At 35.2% G+C, this 15,277-nt stretch overlaps 1 protein-coding gene across 2 annotated transcripts in view; it reads left to right on the top strand.

The window, feature by feature from the left end:
* LOC131065022 (E3 ubiquitin-protein ligase UPL6) overlaps positions 1–15,277 on the top strand; it is a 201,167-nt gene that overhangs the window by 86,378 nt on the left and 99,512 nt on the right. For both annotated transcript variants that reach the window (XM_057999388.2, XM_057999394.2), the window contains exons 9-12: positions 5,144–5,253; positions 5,399–5,706; positions 5,862–5,958; positions 14,697–14,840. In XM_057999388.2, coding sequence (XP_057855371.2) covers positions 5,144–5,253; positions 5,399–5,706; positions 5,862–5,958; positions 14,697–14,840 — 659 coding nt within the window. The remainder of the gene's footprint in view (positions 1–5,143; positions 5,254–5,398; positions 5,707–5,861; positions 5,959–14,696; positions 14,841–15,277) is intronic.

Consider the following 15,277-nt stretch of genomic DNA (forward strand, 5'->3'; position numbering starts at 1 on the left):
GGCCCAAGCCAACTCCGCTACCCTTGCTGGCTTTTCACTTTTGATGTTTTGACATTTAAAATAACCAGAACTCAGGGGTTGAATGTTTTCTTTGAAGGCAACCTGCCTCATGGCTCAAAATCACTGCTTTGGGAGGATATTAACTGCTGTTTTCTCATTTATTGAAGATGTTTTCCATAATTTCTTGGAAACCCTAGATATGCAGAATAGAGCCTTCCAACACTTAAAAAAATATCATTTCAGCATTGCTTGGTTACCAGCTACTGTCTTTTGAAAATGAAACTCTAGATATGCAATCTTTTGAATATCTAAAGATATGATCATGAAATATGCTAGAAATCTATCAAAAATATGCTGAAATATTCCAAAACAGCAATGGAAGAATGGGTAGCTATTAAGAGTGAAGGTAAAAGAGGATATGACATGGAGCCAAAAGAAATATTTCAAGCTGTCCAAACACTTCGATGCCATACTCCTCTTTAGGTATGTACTTTACTACTTGGTGAATGAAAGAGTGTAGGAAAGATATATTTTATAAGCTTGGAGCTGTGCTTTTCTATTATAAATCTCACCTTTTCACTCTTCTCTCCTCTTAGCGCATACTTATGCTTTTTTTTCTAATTTAATAATAGATGTTTCCAAGTTTACTTTTTTGGTAAGCAGTGTAATGAAAACTTAAACACTTTTTGCCAATGAATGTAATAAAATGTTTTTCCAAGCACACTTTTTAGCAACCAATGTAATGAAAAGTTCGTGTAGGCACACTAGTTGGGGACAAATGTAATACAATGTTCCTTTAGATTTACTTCTTAGCAGAAAATGTAATAAAAAGTTCCTTCCATCACACTTTTTGGTGACAAACATAATTTAAAGTCGCTTGAGGCATACCTTTTGGTTTTGAATGTAATGTAAAGTTTCTCTAGGTTCATTTTTTAGTGATGAGGTTTGTTTTCTTGAGGTTTGACCACCTACTTTCTCCCCTGGTGTGTACTCTTGAGGTTTGGCCACCTACTTTCTCCTCTGGTGTGTACTCTTGAGGTTTGGCCACCTACTTTCTCGAATTCACCATTGAACCCTAAGAGAAATTGAAATAAGCAAAAGAAGTCATCTTTCAAGCATGAATACGCCATGGCAGAAAATTCAAGTTGAAGTGTTTGGCATATCATCATGACGATTGGTTGAATAGTGTTTTCAAAACATTCACCATGATCAGAACAGGGGGAAAGCTTCATCAAAATTATCCAAAACTGCTTATCCAGTGGTCAATTTTAAGTCCGCTCTATAAATAGATTGAGCTTGTTTTAGCAGACATCTTTTTCCAAGACAGGAGCAAATTTTATTTTCAAAATATTTGCAGTCCGAAATAGGAGAAAAGATTCATCAAAATCATTCATTCTAGAAGTCAATTTTTAGCCCACTCTAAAAATAGATTGAGCTAGGTTTAATCGTCACCTTTTTCAAAGAAAAGAGCAAATTCTAGGATATGCTATTTTTAGTCAAAACTTCTTACAACTAGCCTATTTTTAGTGGTCTCTTTTTTTTGTGCAAGGAACTTTATGAGGAGTCAACTATTTTATATTGCCTAGTTTAAGATCTCTTTCCATGTGAGAGTTGTGACTTCTAAGTGATATTTTGTATTAGTTTGGGTGGTCAGCCCTAATTGGCAGTCACATTGTAATGTCCCCTTTTGTAAAATGCCCTAGTTTGCCCTAGATTACAATTCTCAGCCAATAAGGGAGGGTTAGAGGGGAAGTACCTTTATCTCCTAAAAAGGGAGAACCTGCAAACAAGTTAGAAAATAACCTACAAGCTATATTATGTAAGTGAATATAAATACAAACAACTAATTATGATGATACATAAAGTAAAGAATGGCTGATTATGATGCATAAAGTAAAGAATGACTGATTATGATGAAACATAAGGCAATTTACAATTACAAACAACTGTAAATGTAGAGATCAAGATCATAGATCATAACTTACTAATTGATTGCAAGGTTACTTAACTAACTAAAGGAACCCCGATCATAGCAAGCTAGGATGGGTAACTTGATATGGTGTCTTTACAACTTTTCCCCCTCAATTAAGCCACCTTCTCTGTCTCACATGATTCCATCCGTCACCATGGTAGAGAGGATAAGGATTTACCCCAATAGGGTTCCCTAAGTCTAACCCTCCTAAGCCCAAAGGCAGAGCACCTTCACCCCCCTTTGGTCTCATGTGGACCCGGCCATACATATGAGGTGGTGTGCTTAGAGGTGAACCCAACACCGTTCCCCCTACTGGTAAGCTCCTCATCCTCTATCATGGCTGAGAAGCACTCAAATCATAAGAAGATATACACAAGTGTCAGATAAAACAAATTAACTACAAAATGTCTCTAATCGGATTTATATTCAGAACATATTTAAACAATCTTATCAGCAGCATATGATTTATCATATATATGCAGGAGTAGGTATACAGTAACATTATGCTATATTGAATAATCATAAGTAGCAGTATATATCAATTAGGAGAATGCAGATATAAGCATAGTTATTATATCATGCATGTAAACCATACCACAACAAGAATATATGATCGCTCACTGAGTGTCAATATCTTAGTAATTATCCAGTCTCATCCTTCGGTGGTTGAATGATTGATGATAATTGATTGATTGAATGAATTCCTTTGATTGTATGATTTGAGGTATTGGTGAGTGATAATATAATAAAGGCTGGTTTGGTATATTGGTGAATGATGATTGAATGTATGCTGATTTGATAGAATGATTTGCTGCTTGATTGTTGCTTGATTTGAATGATTGGAAGGATGATTGATAAGTGATCATTGAATAATTGGAATGATCTATTTGGTAAAAGGGTCACCACCTTTCATAAGACTCGGGTCACCACCCTTCATTAGAATTGGGTCACCACTCTGCATTGCTACGTTTTAATATAATATATTCTTTCCCAATTGTTCTCACTTCCTCTCTTCAAATGAGACCTCCTTCCCTTATATTTTCCATTGTGAAGGAGAAGTCACACCCCTTCAACATGCCTGCCCTTTCAAAAGAGTCACAACCTTTCACAATCACCACCCTTTGAAAGGGTCACAACCTTTTGCAATCACCATCCTTCGAAAGGGTCACAATCTTTTACAATCACCACCCTTCGTAAGAGTCACAACCTTTTACAATCACCTCCCTTCAAAAGGGTCACAAATGTTCGCAATCACCACCCTTCGGAAGAGTCACAACCTTTCATAATTTCCGCCCTCCTTTGGAAGAGTTACTTCCTTATTTACTTCCCATTCTTTCCTTCTTCCATTGACTATTCCTTGATTCACATGCTCCCTTCTCTCTCTTCTCCCTTTTATATCTCATGTTTGAGGGAGTCAAAACTTTTCATTTTTATGCTTTTTGACCATTCATTAACTTAGTTAAATTTTAATTATATTTAATTTTATATTTTAATTTAAATGTTATTTTAATTCTTTTGTATTTAAATTTTATTATTTTTATATATTATGTTCAAATTGGAGACATTACACACATGCTTTAGTTTTATTATTGGTTGATAGGATTATTTTGTAATAAAGATTGCATGCATGCAAACGGCCATAGCTAGAATTGAAGTGTAGTTAATTTATTTCATTTATTTTCATGTATAGCTTTTTAAATAATATAAATAAGAGCTATTTTGCACTTATTTTAAAATGGTAATTCTCATGCTTGCATATTGCTCTTAAATGTATATTGAGATGTCTCGTTATGTGTACTGAGGGTTTGCTTGGACGTATTTGAAAGCTTTGCATTGTAGGTTGGCTTGAAGTTAAAGATTGTCGCTTTGTATGCTGTCCTCTATTCAATCTATCATAGCATTCATGTTTTTGTTTTAGACTATTTAGTTGGTATGTGTACTTTGTATTGTTAGTCCTTGCATTTAGCTAAACAATGCAAGTGTGTAGATGCAATGCAAGCATGCAGCTGTAGGCATTTCTTTCTATGAAAAAGCTCAATCAATTTGTGCTCTGCATTAAGAAAAGAAAGGATAGGTTTGAATTTGGTTAGTTTGTATCGCATACTAAAAAATCACCCCATAATATATTGTAAATACTATACATTGCGAATACATATTGTACAATTTAGGTTTCTTTTAGGGAGCTTCCCCTTCTAATTCAAAGAGTGGTGTTACCGTACATATGTTCCATTTTGTGTCACATTGAAAAATGCAAAATAAAATGCGTAACACATTGAAAAAGTGCAACATTGTATGACTTGTGTTATTTTGGCTTGCAAGATAATGGATCCCCTAGAGGCATGCCCAAGCTTGTTGGAGGTGCTTTTTAGTAATTTTTGTCTTACTGCATGATTTTTTCTTCCTTGTGCACTTTCTGGACTGCCTATATGCCTCTTTTTGACCTAAAGTTTCCCTGAAGTACCTTTTCCTTTGTTAAGACATCTCTTTAAAAGTTTGATGTTTATTTGCCTATCTCTACGCTTTACTGGCTTTCCTTTTATCTTATAAATTTGCCTGCCTTTTCCGGTATGCTTGAAATACTTTCTTCCAAAAATCCAGCATATGTGTTTGCTCAAAATTGATCATGATGACATTAAAACTTACTAGCATTAAGACTTTAGAAAGATCTTACCGTTGATAAGTGACAAGTTTTATGATTAGGGGTTGAGTCATGAATGAGAAACAAGTGACCTGTGGTTTGCAACTGAACATAATATGAATTTTTTATGGGCACAACGCATTAATGATTAATGTGATGATATCAGTCAATGTTGAATCATGGATCACGTTGCTTAACCAAAAATTTAAAATTTCAGCCTCATTTGATTTGTTCAAGTTATTTTGTTCTTTGTTTTACTGTTGAATTTTTAGATATAATTATATATATTTTTAGTAGCTTTCCCCAAAATCTGCTAAAGCTTTTGTCATCTGTGGAAGCACATCCCTTACCTGTGAAACGCAGAGAATAGAGTACTTTTGTTATCTGTGATTGTTAATATACATTATTTTCTTTCTGTGTTTTTGACATCTAACAAATGAAACAAAGATTTTGCAAAGGTGTATGAAATTAACTAATAACAATGTATTTGATCTTGTCTTATCAATTTGTTAAGTTTATTCTTTTTGTCACAGATAATGATGAAGATAGCGATATGGATGAGAATGCTGGGTTGATAACACTGAGTGAGGATTTAGAGAAGCAAATCCTTAATGCTGTAGATACGGATTTTCTTAAAGAATTGGTATTCCTCTGGTCACATTTTAGATATAGTTAAACAAGTGATTCTATCTGTAAATAATGTTCTTTGTTGGTTTTCTCAGTTAATAATTAGCTTTAATAATCTCTGACTGCTTTTCTTTTTCAATGTTATTACTGTTTTTGTGTAGGTGAGGATATTATGCATAGAGGTTTCTCCACCTGGTGGCACTAATTCAAATGAAGGGCCCTCTGATGAAGAAGCTGCAGCTGTTACTGCAGTTTGTGCATTTTTGCATGTTACTTTTATGGTGCTACCCCTTGAACGTTTTATGACTGGTCTAGCATATACAACAGAACTTGTCCCGATGCTTTGGTGCTACATGAAACGGTGCCACCTGAGCCATAGATGGCCATCTGCAGAAGCTTTAACAGCACTTTGTCCTGGTGATGCTCCTGGCTGGATGCTACCCCTTTCTGTTTTCTGTCCAGTTTATAGGTGAGATGCCAATGTTCATTCCAGAAGCTTAATTTAAAGCTGAAATGTAATTGTGCCTGCTGCCATTGGATATCCTAATTACTATAATCTATCATAGGTTATTTATTTTGGTTTATTTCATCTTTTATTCTTGATATAATTTGGTTATCTCTCAGGCACATGCTGATGATAATTGATAATGAGGAGTTCTACGAGCAACAAAAGCCACTTTCTCTACGTGATATTAAGGATTTGGTTATCATTTTAAAGGAGGTAATTTTTCTCCAAACATCAGATTCTTGAGTATCATATATAAGTGCAAGCTAAGGATCTATTTTTAGTGGGATTTGGGATAAGGAAAAACTTGGGTAGTATTTGTCATATTTAAAAAAATTACTGAGCAGTTGTGACTCATGAGTACTTGCATGAATAAAGAAACACAGCCTAGACACTCACCCATTTACTTGTGGATGATTTACTGCAATTTTTGTATCAAACACTGTGTCAAGTACTTCGTGATTCCTAGGACAAATTTGCATATGTGGTTCCCATTTGGAAACAGAACCTGGATGCAGTAAAATCCGATTTTTTGGCTTGTTAAGACGTCAAACACTCTCTTCATTTCAACACAGCGCTCATGTGCCTCTAAACTTTTCTTGTGGTGATTATAGATATGAGATTTCAGAAATTCTTGGAGATCCTTGAGGTTTTCTCTTCGCCTTGGTTTTTTTTTCAGGTTTTTTCAGTTTTGTTTTACATTTCAAAATTCTTCTAAGCGTTTAGAAATATATTCTTCTGCATGTGCATTTGACTTTTACACTTGCATTGAAATTAATTTGTGTTAGCTAGGATTCTACAAAAAAATATTATTTTAATGGTATGGTTTGTAGCTTCAATAGTTAAATTGATTTTTTCAATGCCAAGCTTTGTACTTTGTATCCAAGAAATGGAAGCCAAAATGTTGTGTTGACTTGGTGGCCCCAAGGGACGTGTCTCCCTTATTTTCAAGTGTTTCCTTTAAAGGGGATGCACTGATGGGGTTAAAATGTTCCCCCCAACCCTAAACCAAAATTAAAGAAAAGAAATGAGGATGTCCTAGGGATGCCCTTGCAAGGGGAACACCACTTGGCATGTCTCCCTTTTGGGTATGTCAAGGGAGTGCCAAGGTGACCTGGGAATGGCTTGATGTCCGTGGTGTAATCATTAGTGTTTATGTGGTATTCACTATTGACAGTTGTAAGTTTGTTAGAATTTTTATTTGCACTTCATTCTTTGGTCACGTAAGTTAACTTGTGTAGGGATTTCAAAGTACTATACTGGATTATTTGACCATTGAATGCCTTTGTCTGTTACATTTTTTCATTTTTGCTAGATTGTTTTACTCATAGTTGAACTACTCGCCGAAAACTCGGCGAGTTGCAAAAACTCACTGAGTTTTTGTATCCGGCGAGCAATAACGACTTTTACTCGCTTGGCATTTTTTTGGCCAAAACTCGGCGAGGCTGAGTCAAAAACTCAGCCGCCTGTGCCTGATAACGCAAAATGACAGAATGGAGATTCATTTTGTGTTTTCTCTTTTCTCTTTGCTTTCTAACTTTTCAATTTTTTTTTATTTTGCAAATGCTTGGTGGCAAAATTGGGGTGGAAACACCCCCCATCTCAAAACAATTGCCCTCAAAGTCTTATGTCAGCCTTGCAGTTCATCCAATTGTGAGCGCAATTGGAGCTTGTTTGAAGCAATCTGCACGAAGAAGAGGAGCAAGCTAGCGCAAAAATGCCTCAATGACCTTGTCTTCGTGCAATATAACCTTCGATTGCGCGTAAGGAAGGTAGAGGAAATAGAAGGTGGTCCAATTGACTTGGATGATATAGATACTTATAGTTGATTGGACATCATAGGAGCAACCTCCATTGTTTTCCGAGGGTGAGATCACTGATTTGGAGAGTTAGGCTATGGAGGAGGAGGGGGGTGAATTTGGTTTCACGCTGAATGACATTGAGGAGGATGAGGAGTCATTGCCAGTGCCACAAGAAGGTGGAGACATAGCTTCAGCCATGATGGAGGATGACCCAGCCATACCGAGTGAGGAGGCACAGACACTCACACGCCCACTGCAGACTTCTAGGACTGGACCCTCTAGATCTACCTCTCCCAAATTTTTTGCTAGAGCTGGGAAGAGGAAGTTTTTATTGTAATTTGTAATGATGTATTTACTTTTGTTTTTACAAAAACTATTTACTATATTGCTTTCAGGCTTCCAGCCATCAACAATCCTCATGAGGATGCGATTTTGTAGACACTTTGCATTTAAATATATCTAGAATCAGCTTGTTTCTTTTGTGTTGTCATTTATTGACTCATTGGATGCATCTTCTCATTAAATTGTGCAAAAAAAATGCATTTTTTATTAAATTTAAGCGTGTTTTTAAGTTGCCGAGTTTTTCGCCGAGTTTTTTTCCTAGGGGCTTGGTGAGTTTTCCCGAGTGGTGAGTAGTTCAACTTTGGGGAATCTTTTTGGGAAAACCCTAATCAGGGTTTGCATGTAATCAAGGCTTGGAGCCTATATAAAGGGGTGACCCCCCTCATTTGTAAGAGGGAGGGAGATTTGTATGAAATTGTTGCGATAAGTTTTTACATTGTTCTCTGATGGTGTCCACTTTAAGTTATTTTTTCAAAACTTGCATGGTTTCACCTTCCTCACTTAGAGTAGAATTTTATTTTCTCAGATTTTAGATAAAGTGCTTTGATTTCAATGAAGAATGTAATGATGTTTGATGAATTTCCATGGTTCATACTTTTTGCATCTTGTTGATTATAAGATGCACTGTAAAGTTAGCCTAAACCCCCAAATTTATGCTAAGTTTGATTGTGAATAGTCGTTTGGATTGCGCCGTGTTGGGTATTCAAATGCACTTTCTCAATGTGAAAATCTTTCAACATCCTCAAAAGATTGCATGGGTTCTTGTGGAGTTGTAGTTAATCTTGGCGAAGCAGAGCTTGGTTTATTTGGAATTTGTCCACTAGAGTACTATCCATTGATATCACTGCCCTTAGGAGTAGATTTAGATCCTTCTAAACCCTTTCCCCTTTATTTTCAGTTCATTTTAGTTCGTTCAAAGTAGAAGCATCACAAAATCGCTATATCCGATGATGGAGTTCCAGCCACAGCAAAGAAGTGAAAGAATGATCCAAACGTAAGGCCCCTTGGATTACCAGCAATCACATCAGCCAACTAAGTCATGCCCGTAGCATAAAGAAACCTTGGTGTCAATTGTTTGGACTTCCTGCAATCTTAGCATGCAATCACACTTTGATCAAGAGAGAGTGAAGTGACCGTTAGGCAACCTTATTCTGTGTTCAACGTAGTCATAAAAAACACGTCAACGGGACGTACCCTTGATTTGAAGAGGCATGTCCTCCTCTTTGTTAATTACTGCTCTTAGTCATAATACTAATTGCATCCCTTCATTGCATCTCTTTTAAAATCGCACCTTGACAATTGTTATTGAATATTAATGCATATCGTACCTTTTGATATTTTATCAAGATTGCATCTCTTCACTTTATTAATCGCTGCACTTTTGTGAATAAGACAAGTGAATAAGACAAAATGAATAAGACAGACTGAATAAGACAAATCTGTCTTTAAAGGGGAGCGCTGATTTGTTCAAGGTATCGGCCAAAAATAAACATTACGCAGTAATAAAGTGTAGTTGCTGCTTTGTAATTATAAAATATAATTTCTGCTTTTATTAAAAAATCAGATCTTTCCCAATGACATCGCTGCCTGCTAATTAATTTCCTCTCCCTAATAGGGATTGCTGCTGTTTAATTAATCCTAGTATATTTATTGCTCCTCTTATAAATAATTCACAGCCATAGTAGTATTAATTGATCTTCTTTTAAAATGATAATCATTACCACGATTTCTTTCATTAATCAATCTGATTTCTTTGACATAAAATGACAACTTTCAATAATAGTGAGGTGGGCTAGCCTAGACTTAACACATTTTTTGTCACTGTATATTTCATAATACCAGAGTCAGCCCATAGCTATCTAGTGATCATATTTGATTGTTTACCTTCAAATCTCAGGTGGGCTTCATATTGTTTTGGCCATTCACTTTTGTGCTGTGTGTTTTGTATTAATCCTAGGTGGGGCATGACATTTGGTCTTGCTAGTCTTAGTGCTTTCTTCCAGTAAACTAAGACTGCATAAAACTATAACAGAGAATTTGTGTTGGGTTGTTTCTACAGAATATTTAGGTTTAGCTCCTAGAACCTGTCCCAACAACTATTTTACTTCCACTGCGTAACTTCTGTGCATAAACTAATATGCTTTGAAAGTCTGCTCCAAATTCTTGTCATTTGTGCCTTGCAACATTCAAACCAGCAAAGTCAGAAACTCAAAATCTTCTCCCTCATAGAAATACTAATTGGGTTCTGGAAACGAAACCGAATGCTGAGCACATTTTTTTCCTTTTAAACACTGTGACCTTGTTAGTCATACATTGAAACCATGTGCACTGGTTTGCCAATGACAATCCTGAGGGGTGGTGTCACCCAAGGTGCAGTTGGATTTGAAAACCCAATACTTGATTCTTGCTATGGAGATAACACTGTACAAACCTATAGATTAAAGCATATTTGCAATACAATTGAATAATAACTGAATACAAACACATGATTGACAATATTTCTATTAGCATCACAAATAACAAATTATATATGCATGGCCACTGTTGCCCAAAGGGGCAGCTAAACCTCATTCCCTGTGTACCCTTCGTTGAAACTTGTATAACATGTACTCAACTCTGTGTGACTATCAACTCTATCCTTACATGTGCATAGAGTACAGGGTTTTATGGACACAAGCACTTCTTATTATTTCAATAATAGGTCATTTATAATTATCTACATGCACATTACTTCATGTGTAAGAAATCTCATGTACATTGTTTTGCTAAACATATATTATTAGTTTGCATGACCTCTTGCACATGTATCTAGTAAGTATAAGAGTTTATAATAATTGTTGATTACAATTGCAGAGTCTAATGCTAGATATTTATTCAAATGGTCTATTTCTAGTGCCAACAATTGACATTAGTGATGCTAATTGGAAGCATGGGTTACTGGGACAGACCTTGGGATCAATCATTTTCAATTACTATGGATTGAAGATGGAGGCATCAACTGACTCAAATACGACCTTGCATGGATTGTTGGACAACATCAAATTGTGTCCAAATGTTGAGTAGGAAGTTGTATGGGAAATGAATGCATCCGTCACTTTGGTAGAGGATTTTTTTGAAGAAGATGAAGACAACAACTATAGAAGCTGTAATGAATCCCAACGTGGCAGAAGAATTACAGGCAAATATAGATATAAAGATTGCAGGCTTTCGTTGTCAATAACAAATTTGCAACACATTCACTTCATGAAATTATAGCCAAATGCTATTATAGGGATTTTTTGTTCCACAAAATACACTAGGTTTACAACCTTCACTTGAAAGTACAAGTCAGAACAAGGAGAAGTTGATGAAACACGTACAAGGAATGTGAATTTTGGCACTACAAGCTTCTATTCAAGGTGATGGGAAGCCCATATTGGGCCACAACCTTGAGCGTTGTAGGGAAAAGATATCAAGGATCTAGTCCACGTGACTTATGCAGGTTGTTGCTTGATAATTGTTCACACACTCATCAAGTTTCAAATGGATTGAAATGGTCAAATGTTTGTAATGTCCATCGACTCCTTTGACAAAGTAAACAATGCCAAGAATTTTAGTTGAATGTTGGGGGAGGTTATCTTAATAGATGTTTATACAAAAATGTGGTCAAATTTCTGACCATATTACGATGTATATGGTGGCAAGGAGACTACTTGATGGGAGGTACATCAGGAATATTGCCAAGTACATCTACAATCGCCCTTGGTTGCTTAGCTTGATGAGACAACACACTTTTGGGAAGAGCTTGCATGAGCACCTACTACATAGTTTGGAACTATCTTCTTCTTGTTGCAAATAATTTATGGATTGCTAACATCTTTGAAGAAAATATTTGCGAGGCAACAATAGATGGACTCTTCTTATTTGGAAAAGACAAACGGAGAGAGGGTTGCAATGACAATGTTTTCGTGAAGAGCACTAATGAGATCATCAAGGTAACTTCAAACTTTAATTTGGTTTTTAAGTTCTATCCTTTAAATTTATTTTTCTTAATTTTTTATTTCTAGATTTTGTTGAACTTTTTTAAGTTCAATTTTTAATTTCAAATTTAATTCAGTTGTTGGTGTTAGATCCTTCAGTTATGGTTTTGCTCGTAGTGGATGGGGAGCAAAATTCAATGTGGTACCATATTGGGGCATGCACAAGGGGAAGGAAGCTATCCAAAAGCATTATAAGGGAAATAGAAGAAAATTTGTGCTTGGTGGATAGGTAGCAAAATTCGATTTGTTACCCATGCGAGTCTATGGACAAGGCAAAAGAGTTTATCTAGAAATAGGAGTGAAGAAAGTTTGAACCTGTTTGTAATATTATTGATCGGATTTGGAACAACCAATTTCACCAACCCATTCGTGAAGGTAGGTTCTTCAGTCCAAGGGGTTGAGCTTACTTGGTTAAAGCATTGAGTTCTCAATGTGGAGACCCAAGTTCAACTCCCATGAGGGACACCTTTGTGTAGAATTCCAAGTTGTGACTCTTGGTCTTCCATTGGTTGTAGTTTGGTGCTTGAATGGAGCTAGTATTTGTAATTTGTAATAAGCTTGTAATGTGGATGCTCGAATGAGCAAAAAATGAGCTTTGTGATTCTATGATACTTAATACAAAAAAAGGTAGGTTCTTCAATAAATATTTATTGAGAGGATGACATTGGAGGAAGGTGTAAAAAGACCTAATTATTAAAGAGTTGTAGAGATACAAGTATGTAGAGGGGAAGCTCTTGTCTTCACCACTAGCTTTCTAAGGGAGAATCACCCTTGTACTAATTAACAAAATTCTTAGTCTTCACTTCACTTCGTTTGAGATATTTAATGTGCTTAAATATTATTTACTTACAAACTTGTAAATGTCTTCTTTGTAGTTTCTTGGTGTGAGGTTATGGAAGGTCTCATAACATGCATTGAGAGGAATACACCTAAGGAAGACACCAAATATTTGATTATTGGAGAGTTGTAGAGATACAAGCATGTAGAGGGCGAAGCTCTTCTCCTTGCCATTTGCTATTTGATGGAGAACCTCCTGAGTACTTGTTAACAAAAAAAATAAGTTTCAATTTGTGTCAGTTTAAATTTGTAACATATGCAATTATTGCTTACAAACTTGTAATTTCTTGTTTGCAGTTGCTTGGTGGGAGGAGTGGGGTGCTAGAATCCTAAATTTTCATAAGCTGTCCCTCTAATTTTTTTCTCGACCTTGTAGTACTTTTAAATGTTAGTGCAATTAGAGATTTTTTGATGCTATTTACATAAAGAAGCACATGTTGACACAAAATTGCTCAATGACCTTGCCTTTGTTGAATACGACTTTTTTCCTTAGCTTAGAACAGGTGAAATGCTTAGATGGCTAAAACAATTGAATTGGATGACATTGAGTGTTGGTGATTTTGGATTAACCTGTGTTTATTTTTGCATTGACATTTCGGATCACACTCAGTGATCCATCATTAGGAAGAGGACAGTAAGGATATGATTGTAGACAAAACGTTTAGAAGGAAGAGAGTTGACAAGAGGATTTAAAACTGAGGGAGAAGAGAAGAGGAGAAAAGATAAAAAAGAAAGGGAAAGCATAAATGATTTAATCACAAAATTTTAATATGTACAAATAAATCTAGAAGTGAATATATATAGATGTGAAGAAAGAATATTTATATGTAAATTATATATAGAGAAAAATATTGATATGGCTAAATACAATAAAAAAGATTAAATAAATAAAAAAAATATTAGAAAAACCATATAGCAAAATAAGGAATAAATCAAGATTGCCTACTATGGATGACATTGATCTGTATAGTCACTGGATTGCCTAGGATGAAGGTCACATGTTTACAAAGATAAGATTGATGATTTGAGAGGCAATCAGAGGAGGGTGCGGCAGATGCAAATGCAGGAGGATTGGCATTGGATGATATCATGGTTTAGGATGATGGTGATCTTGAGGAGTCGTTACCTTTGAGTTTGAGTGTGGAGTTATAACTGACTACAAAGAGCAGGACCCCAACAATCACTTGGATGTGTACAGGGAAGTGTAAAGTATAAATTTTTGTTACTTGCATGGAATTGTGGTTTTTTGATGATGATTATAAATCATTATATGATTCATATCACATTATTTGCTGTTTATTCACATGTTGATGCAGTATTGTGCTCCTTTTTAATTCAAATCTAATAGGAACACTTCCCTGATGTTATGCATACTCATTTCCTATGTTTTATAGCTGTTTTTTGCATGAAAAAAAAAGAAAGAATCTAAGAATATATTTAATTTGGTGAGTTTTTGCTAAGTTACTCAGTCTGAGTCTTAATTGGGGTTCGCTGAGTTTTGTTTAGTTGTGATTTTTAAAACTACGGTATTTCATTTGGATTTTTTGTCAATATTTTGGATTGAAATATTTCCTCATTCAATTAGAAGAAATTTGTTAATTCAATATTGAAAAAGAATTGCCAAAACATAGTCTTTTACAGATGTAATTTGTCAAGGATAAGTTTTCTCAAAATTTTCTGTAGTTTGGGCCTGCTGAGTTAACAATGGATTGGCTGAAATAGTAGTTAATGTTCTTTCTTCATCTCACTGCGGTAAGGTAGTGGCTTACATCTTTACTTTAAAAAGAAATCTATAAAATTTCAATCTTATGTGACTATTATAATTTCTAGGCTTCAATCTCAAAAACATGAGTATTTTGATTTTCAAGCTTACTATATTGTGTGGCAGATTTTTTGATGTTGTTTGCTTAATTATGCATCATGAATACTGAAAAGTCATTTTTTGCCTTTACAGGCATTGTGGCAGCTGCTATGGGTGATACCCTCAAAGGCTACTGCAGTTCAAAAGCCCATTCAGTCTGAATCAAGTCAAAAAAGATTTTCATTACAATCTATTCAGGACAAAGTCAGCACAGTAGCAGCTGAACTCTTGGCACAGGTCTTTTAGCCTTGAACTATGTATTTAAATTGCAAGTTTCTTTCCTGATTTAGTTGCTTTAGCTTGCTGTCTATTTTAATTATATATTTGTTTAGACTTTCCTTGTTTGGTTTGAATATATGTTTTTTGGCGTGTCATTAGGGCTTTTCAGTGTACTGGCATATTAAATTGAATACGCTAAGGATTTAGTGGTCAGTTTGTTGTAGTATATCTACAAATTATGTTAGAGAGATTTTAAATGTAAAGGATTGGTACAATGAAAGCTATGGTCATTTTAAATATAAATGATTGTAAAATGGGCAATATACTGCTTGAGTATTACAAACGAACATCTGTTTGGCATTTCCTAGTTCTACAATATAATCTAAAATCAGTCTCCAAAGAATACCGACTAACTTAAAATTCTGTCTTCAGTCTATTTCCAATATCCCTGATAT

This window comes from Cryptomeria japonica, chromosome 1 (genome assembly GCF_030272615.1).
Source record: "Cryptomeria japonica chromosome 1, Sugi_1.0, whole genome shotgun sequence".
Taxonomy (NCBI): Eukaryota; Viridiplantae; Streptophyta; class Pinopsida; order Cupressales; family Cupressaceae; genus Cryptomeria; species Cryptomeria japonica.